This window comes from Schistocerca nitens, chromosome 2 (genome assembly GCF_023898315.1).
Source record: "Schistocerca nitens isolate TAMUIC-IGC-003100 chromosome 2, iqSchNite1.1, whole genome shotgun sequence".
NCBI classification, from domain to species: Eukaryota; Metazoa; Arthropoda; class Insecta; order Orthoptera; family Acrididae; genus Schistocerca; species Schistocerca nitens.
Genome location: NC_064615.1, coordinates 103160628 through 103177004, shown reverse-complemented (window position 1 = coordinate 103177004; position 16377 = coordinate 103160628). Strand labels below are relative to the sequence as shown.

At 39.8% G+C, this 16377-nt stretch overlaps 1 protein-coding gene across 7 annotated transcripts in view; it reads left to right on the top strand.

Moving 5' to 3' along the window:
• Window positions 1-16377, top strand: part of LOC126235770 (uncharacterized) — a 272353-nt gene that overhangs the window by 78280 nt on the left and 177696 nt on the right. For all 7 annotated transcript variants that reach the window (XM_049944566.1, XM_049944568.1, XM_049944570.1 and 4 more), the window contains exons 6-7: window positions 12519-12616; window positions 12702-12867. In XM_049944566.1, coding sequence (XP_049800523.1) covers window positions 12519-12616; window positions 12702-12867 — 264 coding nt within the window. The remainder of the gene's footprint in view (window positions 1-12518; window positions 12617-12701; window positions 12868-16377) is intronic.

Here is a 16377-nt window from a genome sequence, read left to right as displayed (position 1 = left end):
AGTGAATGCATTATTGTGGCCAAGATCGACACGAAGCCCACGCCTACTACAGTAGTACAAGTTTATATGCCAACTAGCTCTGCAGATGACAAAGTAATTGCAGAAATATATGATGAAATAAAAGAAATTATTCAGATAGTGAAGGGAGACGAAAATTTAATAGTCATGGGTGACTGGAATCCGGTAGTAGGAAAAGGGAGAGAAGGAAACGTAGTAGGTGAATATGGATTGGGGCTAAGAAATGAAAGTGGAAGCCGCCTGATAGAATTTTGCACAGAGCACAACTTAATCATAGCTAACACTTGGTTCAAGAATCATAAAAGAGGGTTGTATACATGGAAGAAGCCAGGAGATACTGACAGGTTTCAGATAGATTACATAATGGTAAGACAGAGATTTAGGAACCAGGTTTTAAATTGTAAAACATTTCCAGGGGCAGATGTAGACTCTGATCACAATCTATTGGTTATGAACTGTAGATTAAAACTGAAGAAATTGCAAAAAGGTGGGAATTTAAGGAGATGGGACCTGGATAAACTGAAAGAACCAGAGGTTGTACAGAGTTTCAGGGAGAGCATAAGGGAACAATTGACAGGAATGGGGGAAAGAAGTACAGTAGAAGAAGAATGGGTAGCTTTGAGAGATGAAGTAGTGAAGGCAGCAGAGGACCTAGTAGGTGAAAAGACGAGGGCTAGTAGAAATCCTTGGGTAACAGAAGAAATACTGAATTTAATTGATGAAAGGTGAAAATATAAAAACGCAGTAAATGAAGCAGGCAAAAAGGAATACAAACGTCTCAAAAACAAGATGGACATGGAAGTGCAAAATGGCTAAGCAGGGATGGCTAGAGGACAAATGTAAGGATGTAGAGGCTTGTCTCACTAGGGGTAAGATAGATACTGCTACAGGAAAATTAAAGAGACGTTTGGAGAAAAGAGAACCACTTGTATGAATATCAAGAGCTCAGATGGAAACCCAGTTGTAAGGAAAGAAGGGAAGGCAGAAAGGTGGAAGGAGTATATAGAGGGTCTATACAAGGGCGATGTACTTGAGGACAATATTATGGAAATGGAAGAGAATGTAGATGAAGATGAAATGGGAGATACGATACTGCGTGAAGAGTTTGACAGAGCACTGAAAGACCTGAGTCGAAACAAGGCCCCGGTAGTAGACAACATTCCTTTAGAACTACAGACGACCTTGGGAGAGTCAGTCCTGACAAAACTCTACCATCTGGTGAGCATGATGTATGAGACCGGCGAAATACCCTCAGACTTCAACAAGAATATAATAATTCCAATACCAAAGAAAGCAGGTGTTGACAGATGTGAAAATTACTGAACTATCAGTTTAATAAGTCACAGCTGCAAAGTACTAACACGAATTCTTCAGACGAATGGAAAAACTGGTACAAGCCGAACTCTGCGAAGATCAGTTTGGATTCCGCAGAAATGATGGAACACGTGAGGCAATACTGACCCTACGACTTATCTTATAAAATAGATTAAGGAAAGGCAAACCTATGTTTCTAGCATCTGTAGACTTAGAGAAAGCTTTTGACAATGTTGACTGGAATACTCTCTTTCAAATTCTAAAGATGTCAGGGGTAAAATACAGGGAGCGAAAAGCTATTTACAATTTGTACAGAAACCAGGTGGCAGTTATAAGGTTCGAGTGGCATGTAAGGGAAGCAGTGGTTGGGAAGGTAGTGAGACAGTGTTGTAGCCTCTCCCCAATGTTATTCAATCTGTATATTGAGCAAGCATTAAAGGAAACAAAAGAAAAATTCGGAGTAGGTATTAAAATCCATGGAGAAGAAATAAAAACTGTGAGGTTCGCTGATGACATTGTAATTCTGTCAGAGTCAGCAAAGGACTGGGAAGAGCAGTTGAACGGAATGGACAGTGTCTTGAAAGGAGGATATACGATGAACATCAACAAAAGCAAAACAAGGATAATGGGATGTAGTCGAATGAAGTCGGGTGATGCTGAGGGAATTAGATTAGGAAATGAGACACTTAAATTAGTAAAGGAGTTTTGCTATTTGGGGAGCAAAATAACTGATGATAGTCGAAGTAGCGAGGATATAAAATGTAGACTGGCAATGGCAAGGAAAGCGTTTCTGAAGAAGAGAAATTTTTTAACATCGAGTATAGATTTAAATGTCGGAAGTCGTTTCTGAAAGTATTTGTATGGAGTGTAGCCATGTATGGAAGTGAAACATGGACGATAAATAGTTTGGACAAGAAGAGAATAGAAGCTTTCAAAATGTGGTGCTACAGAAGAATGCTGAAGATAGATGGGTAGATCATATAACTAATGAGGAGGTATTGAATAGGATTGGGGAGAAGTGGAGTTTGTGGCACAACTTGACAAGAAGAAGGGACCGGTTGGTAGGACATGTTCTGAGGCATCAAGGGATCACAAATTTAGCATTGGAGGGCAGAATGGAGGGTAAAAATCGTAGAGGGAGCCCAAAAGATGAATACACTAAGCAGATTCAGAAGGATGTAGGTTGCAGTAAGTACTGGGAGATGAAGAAGCTTGCACAGGATAGGGACATGCAGCTCTACCGTGATTCTGGAAAATGAGCACAGATAGCTCAGTTGGTAGAAAGTTAGGCTTTTAACGTAAGGGTCAAGGATTTGAAAATTGTAATTTAAGTTTAAGTTTAAGTTAACAATTTTTTGAGAGCAATCTGTGTTGCATGTGCCATAGCCCTAACACGCAAAGTAGTCCCCTCCAAAATGACAAGATTTTTACAAGTTTACACATTCTGACATATTAAAATGATTTGTTATGATATTAAATGCTATCTTCAATTGTTCTTAACAAAATATAATTATTCTATTTAAACATGATGAGAAAATTCTCCACAATGTGTGGCATTTGGATACAATTATGTACAGAATGCCCAAGAGCTCAGATTCTAGTGGAAACAGCTGACGTGCGCAACTAATTCTTTGAGATTTTCAGAGTGACTGGGACATGATATGCTAGGAGTTAAAGATATTATTGAAATATTATAATACATGCACTGCAAAACACTGCGTTAAGCATGGCAGAGGGTATTTAGTATGGCACAAGATGTGGGGTTCTCTCCCTCTTCCAATTGTCTATGAAGCATGGGAATAATCACTGCTAAAATTCCCTTGTGCATTCTGTATTTAGTCTTAATTTTGTACGCTCAATCCCTGAGGGATTGATATGCAGGTGCTGAAGTATATCTCAAGAATCTACACCTAAATACTGTTCTTGAAATTTTGTAAGTAGGCATCCATGAGATAATTTGCTTTAGTTTCAAGAATCTACCAATTCAGATTTTTCAACATTTCTGTCATGATCTCCCTTGAGTAAAACAAACTTGTGACCATTCGTACTGTCTTTCTTTGTATACATTCAGTATCCCCTATTAGTCGAATCTGGCCAAAACAGTTACGCATTATCTTAGAAGTTGGCTTCATAGGTGCTATGTAGCCATTCTACTTCGTAGGCTGACTTTATTTTCACAGTGTTCTGCCATTGAACCAAAGTCTGCCATCTGCTTTACCTATGACAACCTGTATGATAATCTATTTCATATCCCTACAAATTGTTACACCCAGGTATTTGTATGTCTGTGTGGGTTGACTGATTCTAAGTAAATCACAGACATTATAGGCATAGGGTAGTACAAATTTCATTTTGTGAAGTGCATAATTTTACATTTCTGTACTTTCAAAACAAATGCCACTCTTTACACCACTTTGAAATCACATCTGTTTTGAGACATTGCTTCATTATAGAAAAGTCTAAGTTTACTATTAATATTATCTGCAAGGTCGTTAATACACAACATGGACAGCAAGGGACCCAACACACTTCCCTTTGCCACACATGAAGTTACAACCTTAGACTTTTCCATAATGAAGCAATGTCTCAAAACAGATGTGATTTCAAAGTGGTGTAAAGAGTGGCATTTGTTTTGAAAGTACAGAAATGTAAAATTATGCACTTCACAAAATGAAATTTGTACTACCCTATGACTATAATGTCTGTGATTTACTTAGAATCAGTCAACCCACACAGGCATACAAATACCTGGGTGTAACAATTTGTAGGGATATGAAATAGATTATCATACAGGTTGTCATAGGTAAAGCAGATGGCAGACTTTGGTTGGAATTCATGCTGGTTGGGATGAAGGAGGTAATTATTTTCGAGATACCTTATTACATTTGAGTTCAGAATATGTGAAAGGATTCTACAACAGATAGATGTCAGCTAGATTTGACGGTAGCTTTGTGGAACCCTTTTGTTACTCTTCTTGTGTGGAGGTGTGACCCATGTTTTTTTTTCAATTGCTGGGTGTAGGTATCTGTTTCAGGGATCTATGGTATATTATGGTTAAAATAAGGGCTGAGAAAAACCTGGGTATTTAAAAAAAACAGTGAGTTAAATTGGATTTTAATGGTTTTTTTGAGATTTCTTAATATTGAAAATTAAATAGTTAACTTCAGATTCTTATGATCAATTTATTCAAAACACTATATTCTGAGTATATGGAAGTTATAACAGAGCACTCTGAAGAAGTCTGTGCTAAGATAAGCAAAATCTTGGATAGTGTTATGTTTTATAAATATGCCACTCATCATCTCCAACTACTGCCAGAGGTTTTGAGTCCTTGACCTTCTTCAAGCAGCAGGACAAATATTGCACAAGTTGTCGAACTATGGATCAATGTTTTAGAAAGCCCTAATATGGAACCCTGTAAGAACATAATAAGAAATGAAAGGAACAAGCACTGGAACTCTTTCACTATCCTGCTAGTATGTTAGATCCAGGATTCGGAAGGAGAAGATTAACTACTGAACAAGAAGAAAGTGCATAAAACTGGCTCATAGAGGTGCATTTGGAGTGGAGTGCAGATGTTATGTCTTTTAGGATTGCTAATTCTCATTATTTTCTTTCCACTATGTTTGCTGATGCAATTGTAACATAGTTTCATCCAAACATGTGGTGGAAGATAATAGAGCTGAAAACAGCCAAAAAGGAGACTTACCAAGAGGATTTATTACTTTCTTGAAAAGTCTCATTTCTTGCCCTGAGGGTACTGCATCCATTGAGAGAATCTTCTCCACTCGCAGGCTTGTTTGGTCAAGCTTAAGAAATAATTTAGGAGAGAAAAGAGCTGAGAAATTATTGAAGATATACAAACAATATAAGGAAAAGACAGATTGCTACTTACTGTAAAAATGGCATGATAAATTGCAGACTCTCACAATTGAAAGACACTTACACATCAGCTTTCAGCCTCACCCTTCACCAGAAAAAGAAAGAGAAGCATACACCATTCATTCTCACAAGCAAGCACACTTTACACACACACGACTGCATCTGCAGCAGCTCTGACCAGAGCGACAAGTTGTACATGTTGCCTGTCACATACGTAGGGAGCCAAAGGACAATAGGACGATCCATTGCCTGAAAAAGATCAAGGTGATGGATGGTATACCGATGCAATGTGAAACCGTGTGTGTGTCAAGTGTTTGAAATTGGGGCACATTCTCCCTGCTCTCCAGATTGCACCATTTTCCAGAAAGAGAAGGAAATACAAGAATACGACTTTGGACAAACTAACTTATTAAGAGACTAAGAAGTAGTATGATGGTTGCACTCAGCATATATAACAGCGTCGTATGCTGTAGCTATGACAATGTTTCCCTCTTTGACGACGGTACTCCCGCCAGTTACACCTTCTACAGTGGGTCCCCAGGGCCGCTCAGTCAAGCATCCCCCCCCCCCCCCTCCCCTCGATGATGGGTGGTGGCTCTCCCATTGTTGCTTGCCCCACACCTATCCAGGGATCGTTGGTCTTCCACTCACCAGAGATATTGGCCCCCATCTCCCAGCTGGAGACAAATCACCTTCCTCTGGCTTCTCTTGCCAGGAAGGGTTCCCTTGAGATACTTCCTTCCAAGGCTTCTTTTGGTCTACAACCGGGCACAGACAGTGGCTGAAGGAGCCACAGGCTGCTGGTCGCAGGGCTTCGCAGGAGCCACAGGCAGCTGGTCGCAGGACATCATTAGCTGAAACTGATTCAGACAAGTTCTTGCAGTCATCCAAATCCTCTAAGCCGAGGAAAGATAAGAAAAAGTCCTCCAAGAAGAAGGAGATTCTGATGGTCCCAACATCACTAGATCCCACCTATTCTGGTGACCCCTGAGGCCCCGGGTCGCACCACACAAGGGAACCAAGAAACATGTGTTGATGCCTTAACCCCTCAATCAGAGGCAGCAGGTGACCCTGCGGCATTACCTACCTCCTTGGTCCCTTCACAGCCTCACTGTACATTGACAACATTATCCTCCATTGGATTTTAGCTGTTTTTTCTATCACCTGGCTGAATTTCGACACCTTTTAAGCACTTCTCCTGCCTTCTGCATTTCCCTTCAGGAGACTTGGTTTCCAGCATGCTGACCCCAGACCTTTGGTGGATACCATGGATATTATAAGAATCGTGTTACCTATGGCAGGGTGATGGGCCGTGTTTGCACATATGTTCTGGGCACACTATATAGCAAATTTATGCCTCTTGATACACCTTTGAAGACTGTGGCTGTTCATGTAAGAGCATTTCAGGATATTGCCATTTGCAATGTTTACCAGAACATATTGTTTGCATTGGTTTCTCAGCTTCCCCCACCTTTTCATAATCTTGAGTGATTTCAACGCCCATGACACTTTGTGGGTTTGAATCGCGATCACTGGCCATGGTAAAGACCTCGAAAACTTATTGGCCCTTGACCTATGCCTCTTGAATAGTATTGCCCCATACATTTTAGTGTGACACACAGGGCTTTCTTGGCCATTAACCAGCCTTTGTCTTCTCCCGTCCGTACGCTGGAGAGTCTATGATGACCTGTGTGGCGGTGACCACTTTCCGATCTTTCTGTCCCTCCCTCAACATCACTTCCCTGGATACTTACCCAGGTGGGCTCTGAACAGTGCTCACTGGAGTGCTTTCACCTCTGCTGTCACCCTTGGCTCCCTGCCACATGGATACATCAATGAGACAGTCCAGAATATGCCTAGAGCCAATCTTTCAGCAGCTGATTTAATGATCCCCTGTTCCTCAAGTGTGCCCTGATGGAACACATCTTCTGGTCATCAGAAATCGCAGAGGCCATTAGAGAGTGTAGGCGGGCTCTTCAGTACGTTAAGCAGTACCTATCGATGGAGCACCTCGTTGCCTTTTAAGTGGCTCTGTGCCCAGGTCTGCCACCTAATAAAATGATGAAAGCAAGAATGCTGGGAATGATACGTTTCAACCATCAGACCATGTACTTCACCTTCGCAGGTTTAGGCAAAGATCATACATTTCTACTACAGATACCATACACCTGCAGATGTACCTTGTATTACATTACGGCTCTGTGTACACTGACCCTGAAACCATTGCCTAACATGTTGCTCTGCATTATGCTCGAGCCTCAGTGTCTGAGAATTATCAACATGCCAACAGCAGATGGAGCAAAAGCAGTTATCTTACTACATACCACCTGGAGCCATATAATGCCCCATTCAGTGAGTGGGAATTCATCAGTGTCCTAGTCCACTGCCTGGATACAGCCCCACAGCCAGACTGTATCTACAGCCAAACGATCAAGCACCTAATAGTAGATTGTCAGCATCATATCCTTGCCATCTTTAACCACATCTGGAACGAGATGAGTTCCCATCACATTGATAAGAAAGCATCATTGTCCTAGTACTGAAACTGGGTAAGCACCCTGTAGAGATGGATGTTGTCGCCCAATTGGCCTTACCAATGTTCTCTGTAAGTTGGTTGAACATATGGAGAGGTGGAGGCTGTGTTGGCACCATGAGTCTTGAGGTCTTCTGGAACCGTCCCAGGGTGGTTTTTGCCAAGATCGTTCCACTACTGATAATCTGATTTACCTGGTGCCTGCCATCAGAACAGCTTTGCCCAACATCAGCACCGTATAGCCGTCGTCTTTGGTGTTCAAAAGGCTGGTGACACTACATGGTGACACCACATCCTCGCTGCTTTACACAAGTGGGGTCTCCAGGGTCCACACATGGTTTTTATCCAGAACCTCTTATCGCAACTTCGTTGCCTGAGTAACATCAGCTGGTACGCAGATCACAATACCATTCTGTAGCGTTACAAAGCCCTGATACAGTACAGCCTTGATGAAAGAGTCCGGGATATGGTTCGGCATCACCCTCAGCATTGCAGACACTGGATCTGATACGCCATTCCAGGCTTCGATTTGAGGCAGGAGACTTTCGAACTAGCTCTGTGAACAGTGTCCTCGTGGAGGTTGTGGTCCCTCCACTGTGTATCGGGCAGCAACAACAGCTTGTCAAATATGCTATGTTCGCAGCTCCCTGAGCATCCGAACTACTGTCTCCTCTTTCGAAATGTGGAAATACATCTCCTGCACCAGCAGCCCAGATCAGAGATTATGATCGGATATCCAGCCCGTGAATTCCAGTTGTTTCCTCTACCACCTCTCCTCCGGGCCCAGTCAAGTGCGCCTCCATGGTGCATCCCTCAGCCACAGCTTCGTCTTGACTTATTACAAGGTCCAAAAGACTCAGTTCAGCCCGGGCCCCTCTGCCACGAGTTTTTCTCCATCCTTGATGCATCTTGGGGTTCAGAAGTAGTCTGTGCTGATGGCTCGATGGGTGCTGATCACGTAGGCTTTGCTTATACTCATGTGGGACATAATGAACTGTGATCCTTGCTGGATGGCTGTAGTATTTTCACTGCAGAGTTGATAGCCATCTCTCGTGTTTTTGAGCTAGGCATTACTGCACCGGTGAGTCCTTTCTCATCTGCAGTGACTCTTTGAACAGTTCACAAAATCTTGACCAGTGGTACCCTCGCCTTCCCTTGATCTGGTTATCCAGGATTTTCTATCTGTCATTAAACATTGTGGATGCTCAGTGACCTTTGTCTGGACTCCAGGCCATGTTGGAATCCCGGGGAATGAACTCACTGATAGATTAGACAAACTGGCTACCAGGAAGCCAACTCTTGAGATTGGTATTCTGAAAACAGACCTCGGATTGGTATTGTGCCATCAAGTTTTAGGAATCTGGAGTATGGAATGGCTCACTCTGAGTTCACGAAACTACAGGTGATAAAGGAGACTACAAATCTATGGAGATCCTCCATGCAGGCCTCTCACTGGCTGTCCTTTGCTGGCTCTTCATTGGCCATACTTGGCTGACTCATGGTTATCTCCTCCGACTCGAAGACCCATCCCACTGTCATTGTGATTCTCATTTGACGGTGGTCCACATTTTGCAGGGCTGTCCCAACTTAGCTGTCCTGTGGTGGACTTGCTACCCCCGGAGACGATGCCTCAGCGGCTGACTTAGTTTCATGTTTTACTCATGAAAGGGAAGGGGGCTTTTACCATTCTCTTTAAGGGATGACCTCTTAACCTTATTGGTCCGTTGAGGGGTTGGCAGAACGCTCTGTTGCCACCTCTGCACAGATTGGGCGGCAGCTGTTTGAGCTTAGTGGTTCACCCCAGCCCTCACCCTGCCTGTTGTTTTACTTTTTCTGCACCGTCGTGCATGGTCTGTTCGACTTGTTCGTCGTATGTCTATCTGTGCTTCTCGTGTCTTGCCCGTGTTACCAGGCTTTCCTAGGCAATTTCTGAGTGGGCTACCTCTGGAAAGCGGTAACAGTTGGGGATGTCCATCCCCTGATTGCATTCTGCTTTCGGGGCTTCTGGCTGCTCTCTGGAGAGGGCACCCTGCTTGCCTTTCTTCCTATATCCCACATTTTTTTCATTTTTGTCCCTTATCCAACGTTTGTTGACCTTTGGTAGACCTTGGGGTTTGCTTCCCCTGGGTTTTACTTGATAGGCCATCTCTGATGTACAGTAATGTAGACCTATTTGTTCAAGGAACAAGGGACTGATGACCTAGTGGTTTGGTCTCTCTAATCATCCAACCAATCAAGAAATGGTAAAAAGGTTCTTAAAAGTATCATTGATTGGTTTTCTGCAAATAGTCTCATCCTCAATTTTAAAAAGAAACAACATATTCTGTTCTGCACATTTGGGGTACTACACCAAATGCAAGTGTAACACCTAGTGAAGATATAATAAACAAGGTGGAAACCTAAGAATTCTTATGTGTTCTTATTGATGAGAATTTAAATCGGAGAAAGGGCATTTTGGAACTCCTATAACAACTTAATTCAGCCACATTTGCACTTGGGATCATTGCAAATCTTGGGGAGAGAGAAATCAACACATTGACATATTTTGCATATTTTCTTTCAATACTATCATACGAAGTAATGTTCTGGGGTAACTCATCTGTATGAAAGAAAGTCTTAATTGCTCAAAAAGTACTGGAAGAATAATTTGTGGTGCTTATCCGTGATCATCTTGTAGACATCTGTTTAAGGAGCTGGGCATTCTGGCTACTCCTTGCAGTATATTTATTTCCTTGTGACGGTTGTTGTAAACAATCCACTTCTGTTCAAAAGGAAGAATGATATACGTAATTACAATACCAGAATGAAAAAAAGACATTCATTACTCCACTTTAAGATTGTCTTTAGCACACAAAGGGGTGCACAATGCTGCAAAAAAGATTTTTGATCACTTACCCAGTGATATAAAACGTCTGAGGGACAGTGAAGTAAAATTTGGGGGGGGGAGACAGAGAACATTTGTCCTTGACAACTCCTTCTATTCCGTAGTAGAATTTCTGTTATTGTAATGTGTAAAATGTGTGGTGGGTAGGAACATCTAACTCACATCTTTATATCTTCTGTCTGTATAAGTAAATAAATCAATCAAAATTAAATTAATATTTGATGAATCTGTAAGGACTTTGCCACATCACGATTTATCATGCAAAATGGCCCATAGAACATGAAACTACTAACTAACTTTGTATGTTAATTTAATTTTAATAATTAAAGGTAGTTGGTTTTTTGGCATGTTTTAAAGGGATTAGTCTTTTGTTGGGTTAAATTACAACCACCCTGGTTGAAATGGAGGCATGTTTTAAATGGATTAGTCTTTTGTTGGGTTAAATTACAACCACCCTGGTTGAAATGGAAGCAAAATCAGTAGCAAATTCTGTATTAAGTCTCACAGGGACCCCATTAGGCCTTGGAGCCTAGTTTAATTTTAGCGATTTCAACTGTTTCTCAACACCACTGACACTAATATCACTCATATTTGAATGGTGCAAAAAGCAGTCTGGAGCAGTACATCTGTATCTTCCTTAGTAAAGGAGCATTTTAAAACAGAGTAAACTATTTTTGCTTTTGCTTTGCTACCCTCAAGTTCAGTTCCTTTGTCATCCATGAGTGTCCGTACCCTCAATTTAGTTCGTCACCAGTGAGCTTTTGGACACTGTTTTACAGCTGTTATGCAGAAGTCACTGTTTCTTAGAAGTTTTTTCATAATTACTGTGTACCATGAAATGTGCCCCCCACCATTAACTGTTCTATTAAGTACATACCTATCCTGTTTGTGGTCAACTATTCTTTCAAACTTGAGCCACAGGTTTTACATGCTTCTGCACTGAGGCAAACGTCTTTTTCTGCTTTGAGATGTGTCATGGCTGCCTCTTTATCTAACTTATTTAATGTGTAAATCTTTCTTCTTGTTGTAGCTGCCATTTGTACTTCAGTGATCATTGTTGCTACAATTGCTTCATGGTCACTAATAACAGTTTCATTATTGTCATTGCCAAGAAGTCAGATCTGTTTGCTACCATTAGGTCTAATATATTTCCATTATAAGTGGGCTGCTGTACTATCATTTCCATGTAGCTTTCTGAGAAAGCACATGGTAATGTTTCACAAGATGTCTTGTAAGGCCTACCTTGAAAAACTTAAATATTAAAAATTGATTGTTGGATAGCTAAAGGCTCCACCAATGATGACAGCATGATTAGGGAACATTTGCGCTAGCAGACAGATTTTCCATATGTCTGGAGATGAATCTGAGAGTCAGTAGAAAGATCCAGTTACAAGTTTATGCCAACTTGTGATACTGGGTCTTGCCCAAACAGCCTCACAAGCTGCTTCAGTTTCTGTCTCAATGGAATTTAGTTTCTTGTCTATGGACACAAATACACCACCTCCATTTCCCCGTAATCTATCCTTTCTTTATACTCTTAGATTTCCTCCCCAAACATCCTCTAACTGTCAATTTCAAATTTTGTAGCAATGTTCCCTCATTTGATTTAGTGTTAATCAATCTGGATATGTACAGCAGTGCTACAGCATACAGGAAGTTTTTGGCACAACAGTGTACCCATCTGGCCAGCTTCTGTCTGCATGGTGTGTTCCTGTGCTGTCATTGTGCTCATGTGTTTCCTTTCCGTCCCTTCTTTTGTCTTTTTTGAGTTCCACTTTTCAGTGTATTTGTACTAGTAAGCATTTTGAAATCTAATAACATGGAATTTTATGATAGAAAAAATGTTGCCATTTGGAGCTTTTATTTTTTACTGCGATTCTATTGCAGTGGACTGTGAATGGAGAATTGAGGATTGGTTTCTTCAGTAAAAGAAACATTTCTGCTGGAGAAGAAATAACATTTGACTACCAGTTTCAGCGATATGGGTAGGTAATCTTTTGTTGCGTGTTCGTCTGCAGAAAAATATGTTGCATATCTGATAGGATTAATGTAATAAGACATTATTTTTAGGAAAGAAGCTCAGAAGTGTTTGTGTGATGCTGCAAATTGCCGTGGCTGGATTGGGGAGGATCCAGAAAAAGAGAAACGTGAAAGGAAACTCAAAAAGGAAAAAGAAATCAAAAAGAAAAAAGAAGAGAAGAGGAAGGATGTTAAAGACTATATGGATGATATGGATGTAAGTACTACAGCATACCTCAAGAAGATAAGATTTGTTGGGACAGGGGAGAGTACATAAGAATAAATGAAATTTTAAACATTGTTACAGGTTGAAGTCCAGCAACTGTGTGTTAACTTAATTACAGAATGTACATATAGCCACCTCGGCTGCATAAAATTGTCAAATTGACCATGGTTTTGACAGCTGTAATGTAGTCTTCATCAGAATAAAAATTATGTAGGATTACCTAGAAAATATAATGACATTGAAAAGTTTCTTATTGATTTGAAATCAGGCCTAGACAGTGTAAAAATGGACAGTTCCTGTCAGACTAGAGTAACACATGATGTTTGTAATATTGTCAGCGAAAACCTAACCATTTCTTGTAATATTGTTAATTCAGATAAAAAACTAATTAGAACCATAAATACCAAGCTAGTAGAAAAAGACACTTTTGTAATGAAGGCTGATAAGGGCAATACCATTGTCATTGCTAGCAAACAAGAATATGTTGCAAAAACTCTACAGTTCTTTCAGGAAAACAATATTTCCGAGCTACATGAGGAACCCACGCCAACTTTGCAGAAAGAAGTCAGAACTGCTATTAACGATGCCAAAGCTCTTCTTAAACCTTTCCGCCTAAGTTACGAGCTCAGTTTAAAGTCCATAAAAAGACCATCCGATCCACCCTATTTCCAATAGCATCAACAGTGCTTATCACGACTTAGCCAAATTCTTGCAAGATATATTGGAAAAATCGTTTGTTTTCCATAGCAATTATTCTATTTCCAATAGTCAAGATTTAGTTAAGAAAATTAAAGATGTTCACTGTGATAGAGATACGAAATTAATTTCCTTTGATATTAAAAATCTTTACACAAATGTGCCGGTACTTGAAGCCTTAGACATAGTAGAAAATAATTTACGTTCTTTCAGAAAAGATTTATCTAATGAACAAATCACTGACTTCATGAATTTACTTTGTATTGAAGTAAAATACAATTATTTTGAATTTAATGGAAAACTATATCGGCAATTAGATGGCCTTGCAATGGAGAACCCCTTATCAGGAATCCTTGGAAATGTGTTCATTAATTCTTTAGAAGTAAAATTTTTCAGTAATTTTTCAGTGTCAGCTGTAGGCATTCTTTCATACGCCAGATACGTTGATGACATTTTGATCATATACTAAGGGCCTAATGACGGTATCGATAAACTTTTAAATATGTTCAACAAGTTTCATGAAAATATTTCTTTCACTTGTGAAAATGAGTTCTGACGGCAATTGAATTTTCTAGATCTCACTCGTACGATAGTAGATGACAAAGTTAGCTTCAATATCTTCCGCAAAGAAACCAGTTCTGATCAAATTATTCCATTCATGTTGGTACACCTGCATTTTCATAAGATGGCCTTTTTTCATTCAACTATTCATAGAGCCACCTCCACATCCCTTTCTTCTGAAAATCTCAATTCTGAAATCAGTCTGATTAAAACTGTGGCTGTCAATAATGGTTATGATCCTTCTATAGTAGATAGTATTTTTAGTAGGAAAACCAATAAGAGAGTCACTACCCTAGGCCTTTCTAATAACGAACCTAATAAAAACAAAAAAAATTTCTCTATACCATTTCTGGGTCAAATTTCTTACAGAATACAGCGTTTACTACTATAGAGTAGCCTTCACCACTAATAATTCTTTAGAAGGTAATATCATACATAACTTGAAACCTACACTTTCCCCTCTGCGTAATTCTGGTGTCTATAAAATTATTCACAGCAATTGTCCTGCCTATTACATAGGCCACTTAGGCTGAGCTATTTCGACAAGATTTTAGCAATACCTTCTCAGCAAAAAAGGACTAATGTTCACAATTCAACTTTCGCTGACCGTTTGTTAATCACAGGGCATAATCCTAAAGATGTAAAAGATGTAAAAGATGTACAGATCTTAGTCAGAGAAAAAAGCCTTTAGGCTTAACTTCTTAGAAGAGCTAGAGATTTTTAAACACCTATCTCTGAAGGACAGTCTCTTTCTGAACAAACAGTTGCATTTACGCAATAAAACCTTTTTTTGAGGTATAGAGCCACTAATTAAAAATGGTTTGAATGGCGGTACTCTCCTCAATGTAGACTCAACATCGTTTTCCTCTCCAGTTTTACATTTTTATGTATATTTGAACTATATTTCATCTATAAAATAGACCGTTACGGTATGTTGTAATTTTCATGCACTGATTCCTGTTGTTGCATGTAATGTTAAATTGTCTATACAATGCCTCATTTGCTCTTGTCTGTAATTTGATCACTTCTTGCTAGATGGCACAAATATGTTTTCATGTCCAACTCGTGTCTGCCTTGGCCTGTTAGTTGTCTAGTCTGACGGTAGCGGCTGTTTGATCCAGTTGTTTGGCTCTAAGCGACCTTGTGACTGCAATTGTATTTTGATAGAGCATTTTATTCCAATTGACAAACATGTTATATTCATACAGTTTAATTTTTATTCTTGTGATTATTTCATTTTGACAAGAGCATTTTTACTCTGATTTTTTTCACCTAAGGTGTGATTACATGTAAGTACACTGTTTGTACAGTATATGGAAGTAATCCCATTAATTTTATTTTATTTTTGAGCCATGTCATTATATTTTCTAGGTAATCCTAAGTAATTTTTATTCTGATGAAGACCGTCTTAGAGCTGTCGAAACCATGGTCAATTTGACAATAATTTTATGCAGCCAAGGTGGCCATATGTACATTCTGTAATTAAAATAAGAATAAATATTCAGAAGTTATTTAATCAAGATTTTTAGCTGCACAAATAGTCCCATTCTAGAAAGTAAAATTCTCTGCCTGAGTAGTTTTAAATCCTGAACACGAATCTAGTGACAGCTTTTGAAAGTTTAGTAATTATTACCAGGATGACGTGATATGATTGCTACGAGGATTTTGCCAGGCATCATTGAATAAATCCCTTTTATACAACATCTCAAAAAAATAACGTGTGATGAGGTGTTCTGGAAGCCAAGATGAGAAGAAAAGACATTATAAACGTTTGGCCCAAAACCCTTTTATTTGACAGTAAAATGCCTGTGGAAATCAGCATCAGGGCATTGACATGCATTAAAAGTAGCTCTTGTGAAGAAATGTATGTCTAGTACTAGCCCAAGGAGTGTCATCAACATGGGCAGTTTAACCTTACTATTGCACCAACTTGGATGAAAATGACCCAGATAGTAGACTGGGAACTCAGTGCGATCAGCCGATACGGATAGTGTAATTTCTTCGTAACAGTGATACGATTCATCAAAAATAAATAATGTCGTGTACGGTACTCCTCGGCTGATGGCAGTGTAAGAGCATTGCTCAGGATCTGTGAGGAATGATTTCCCTTACAGAGGTTTCCAGAGAAATTCAATGTTTTCTTATGCATCGCATCTCTTGAGTACTCCCAACCTGAAGGTACAACTATCATGTATCATTGAAGAGGATATTATCAAAAGAAGACATGTAGTCTACATAAGAAAC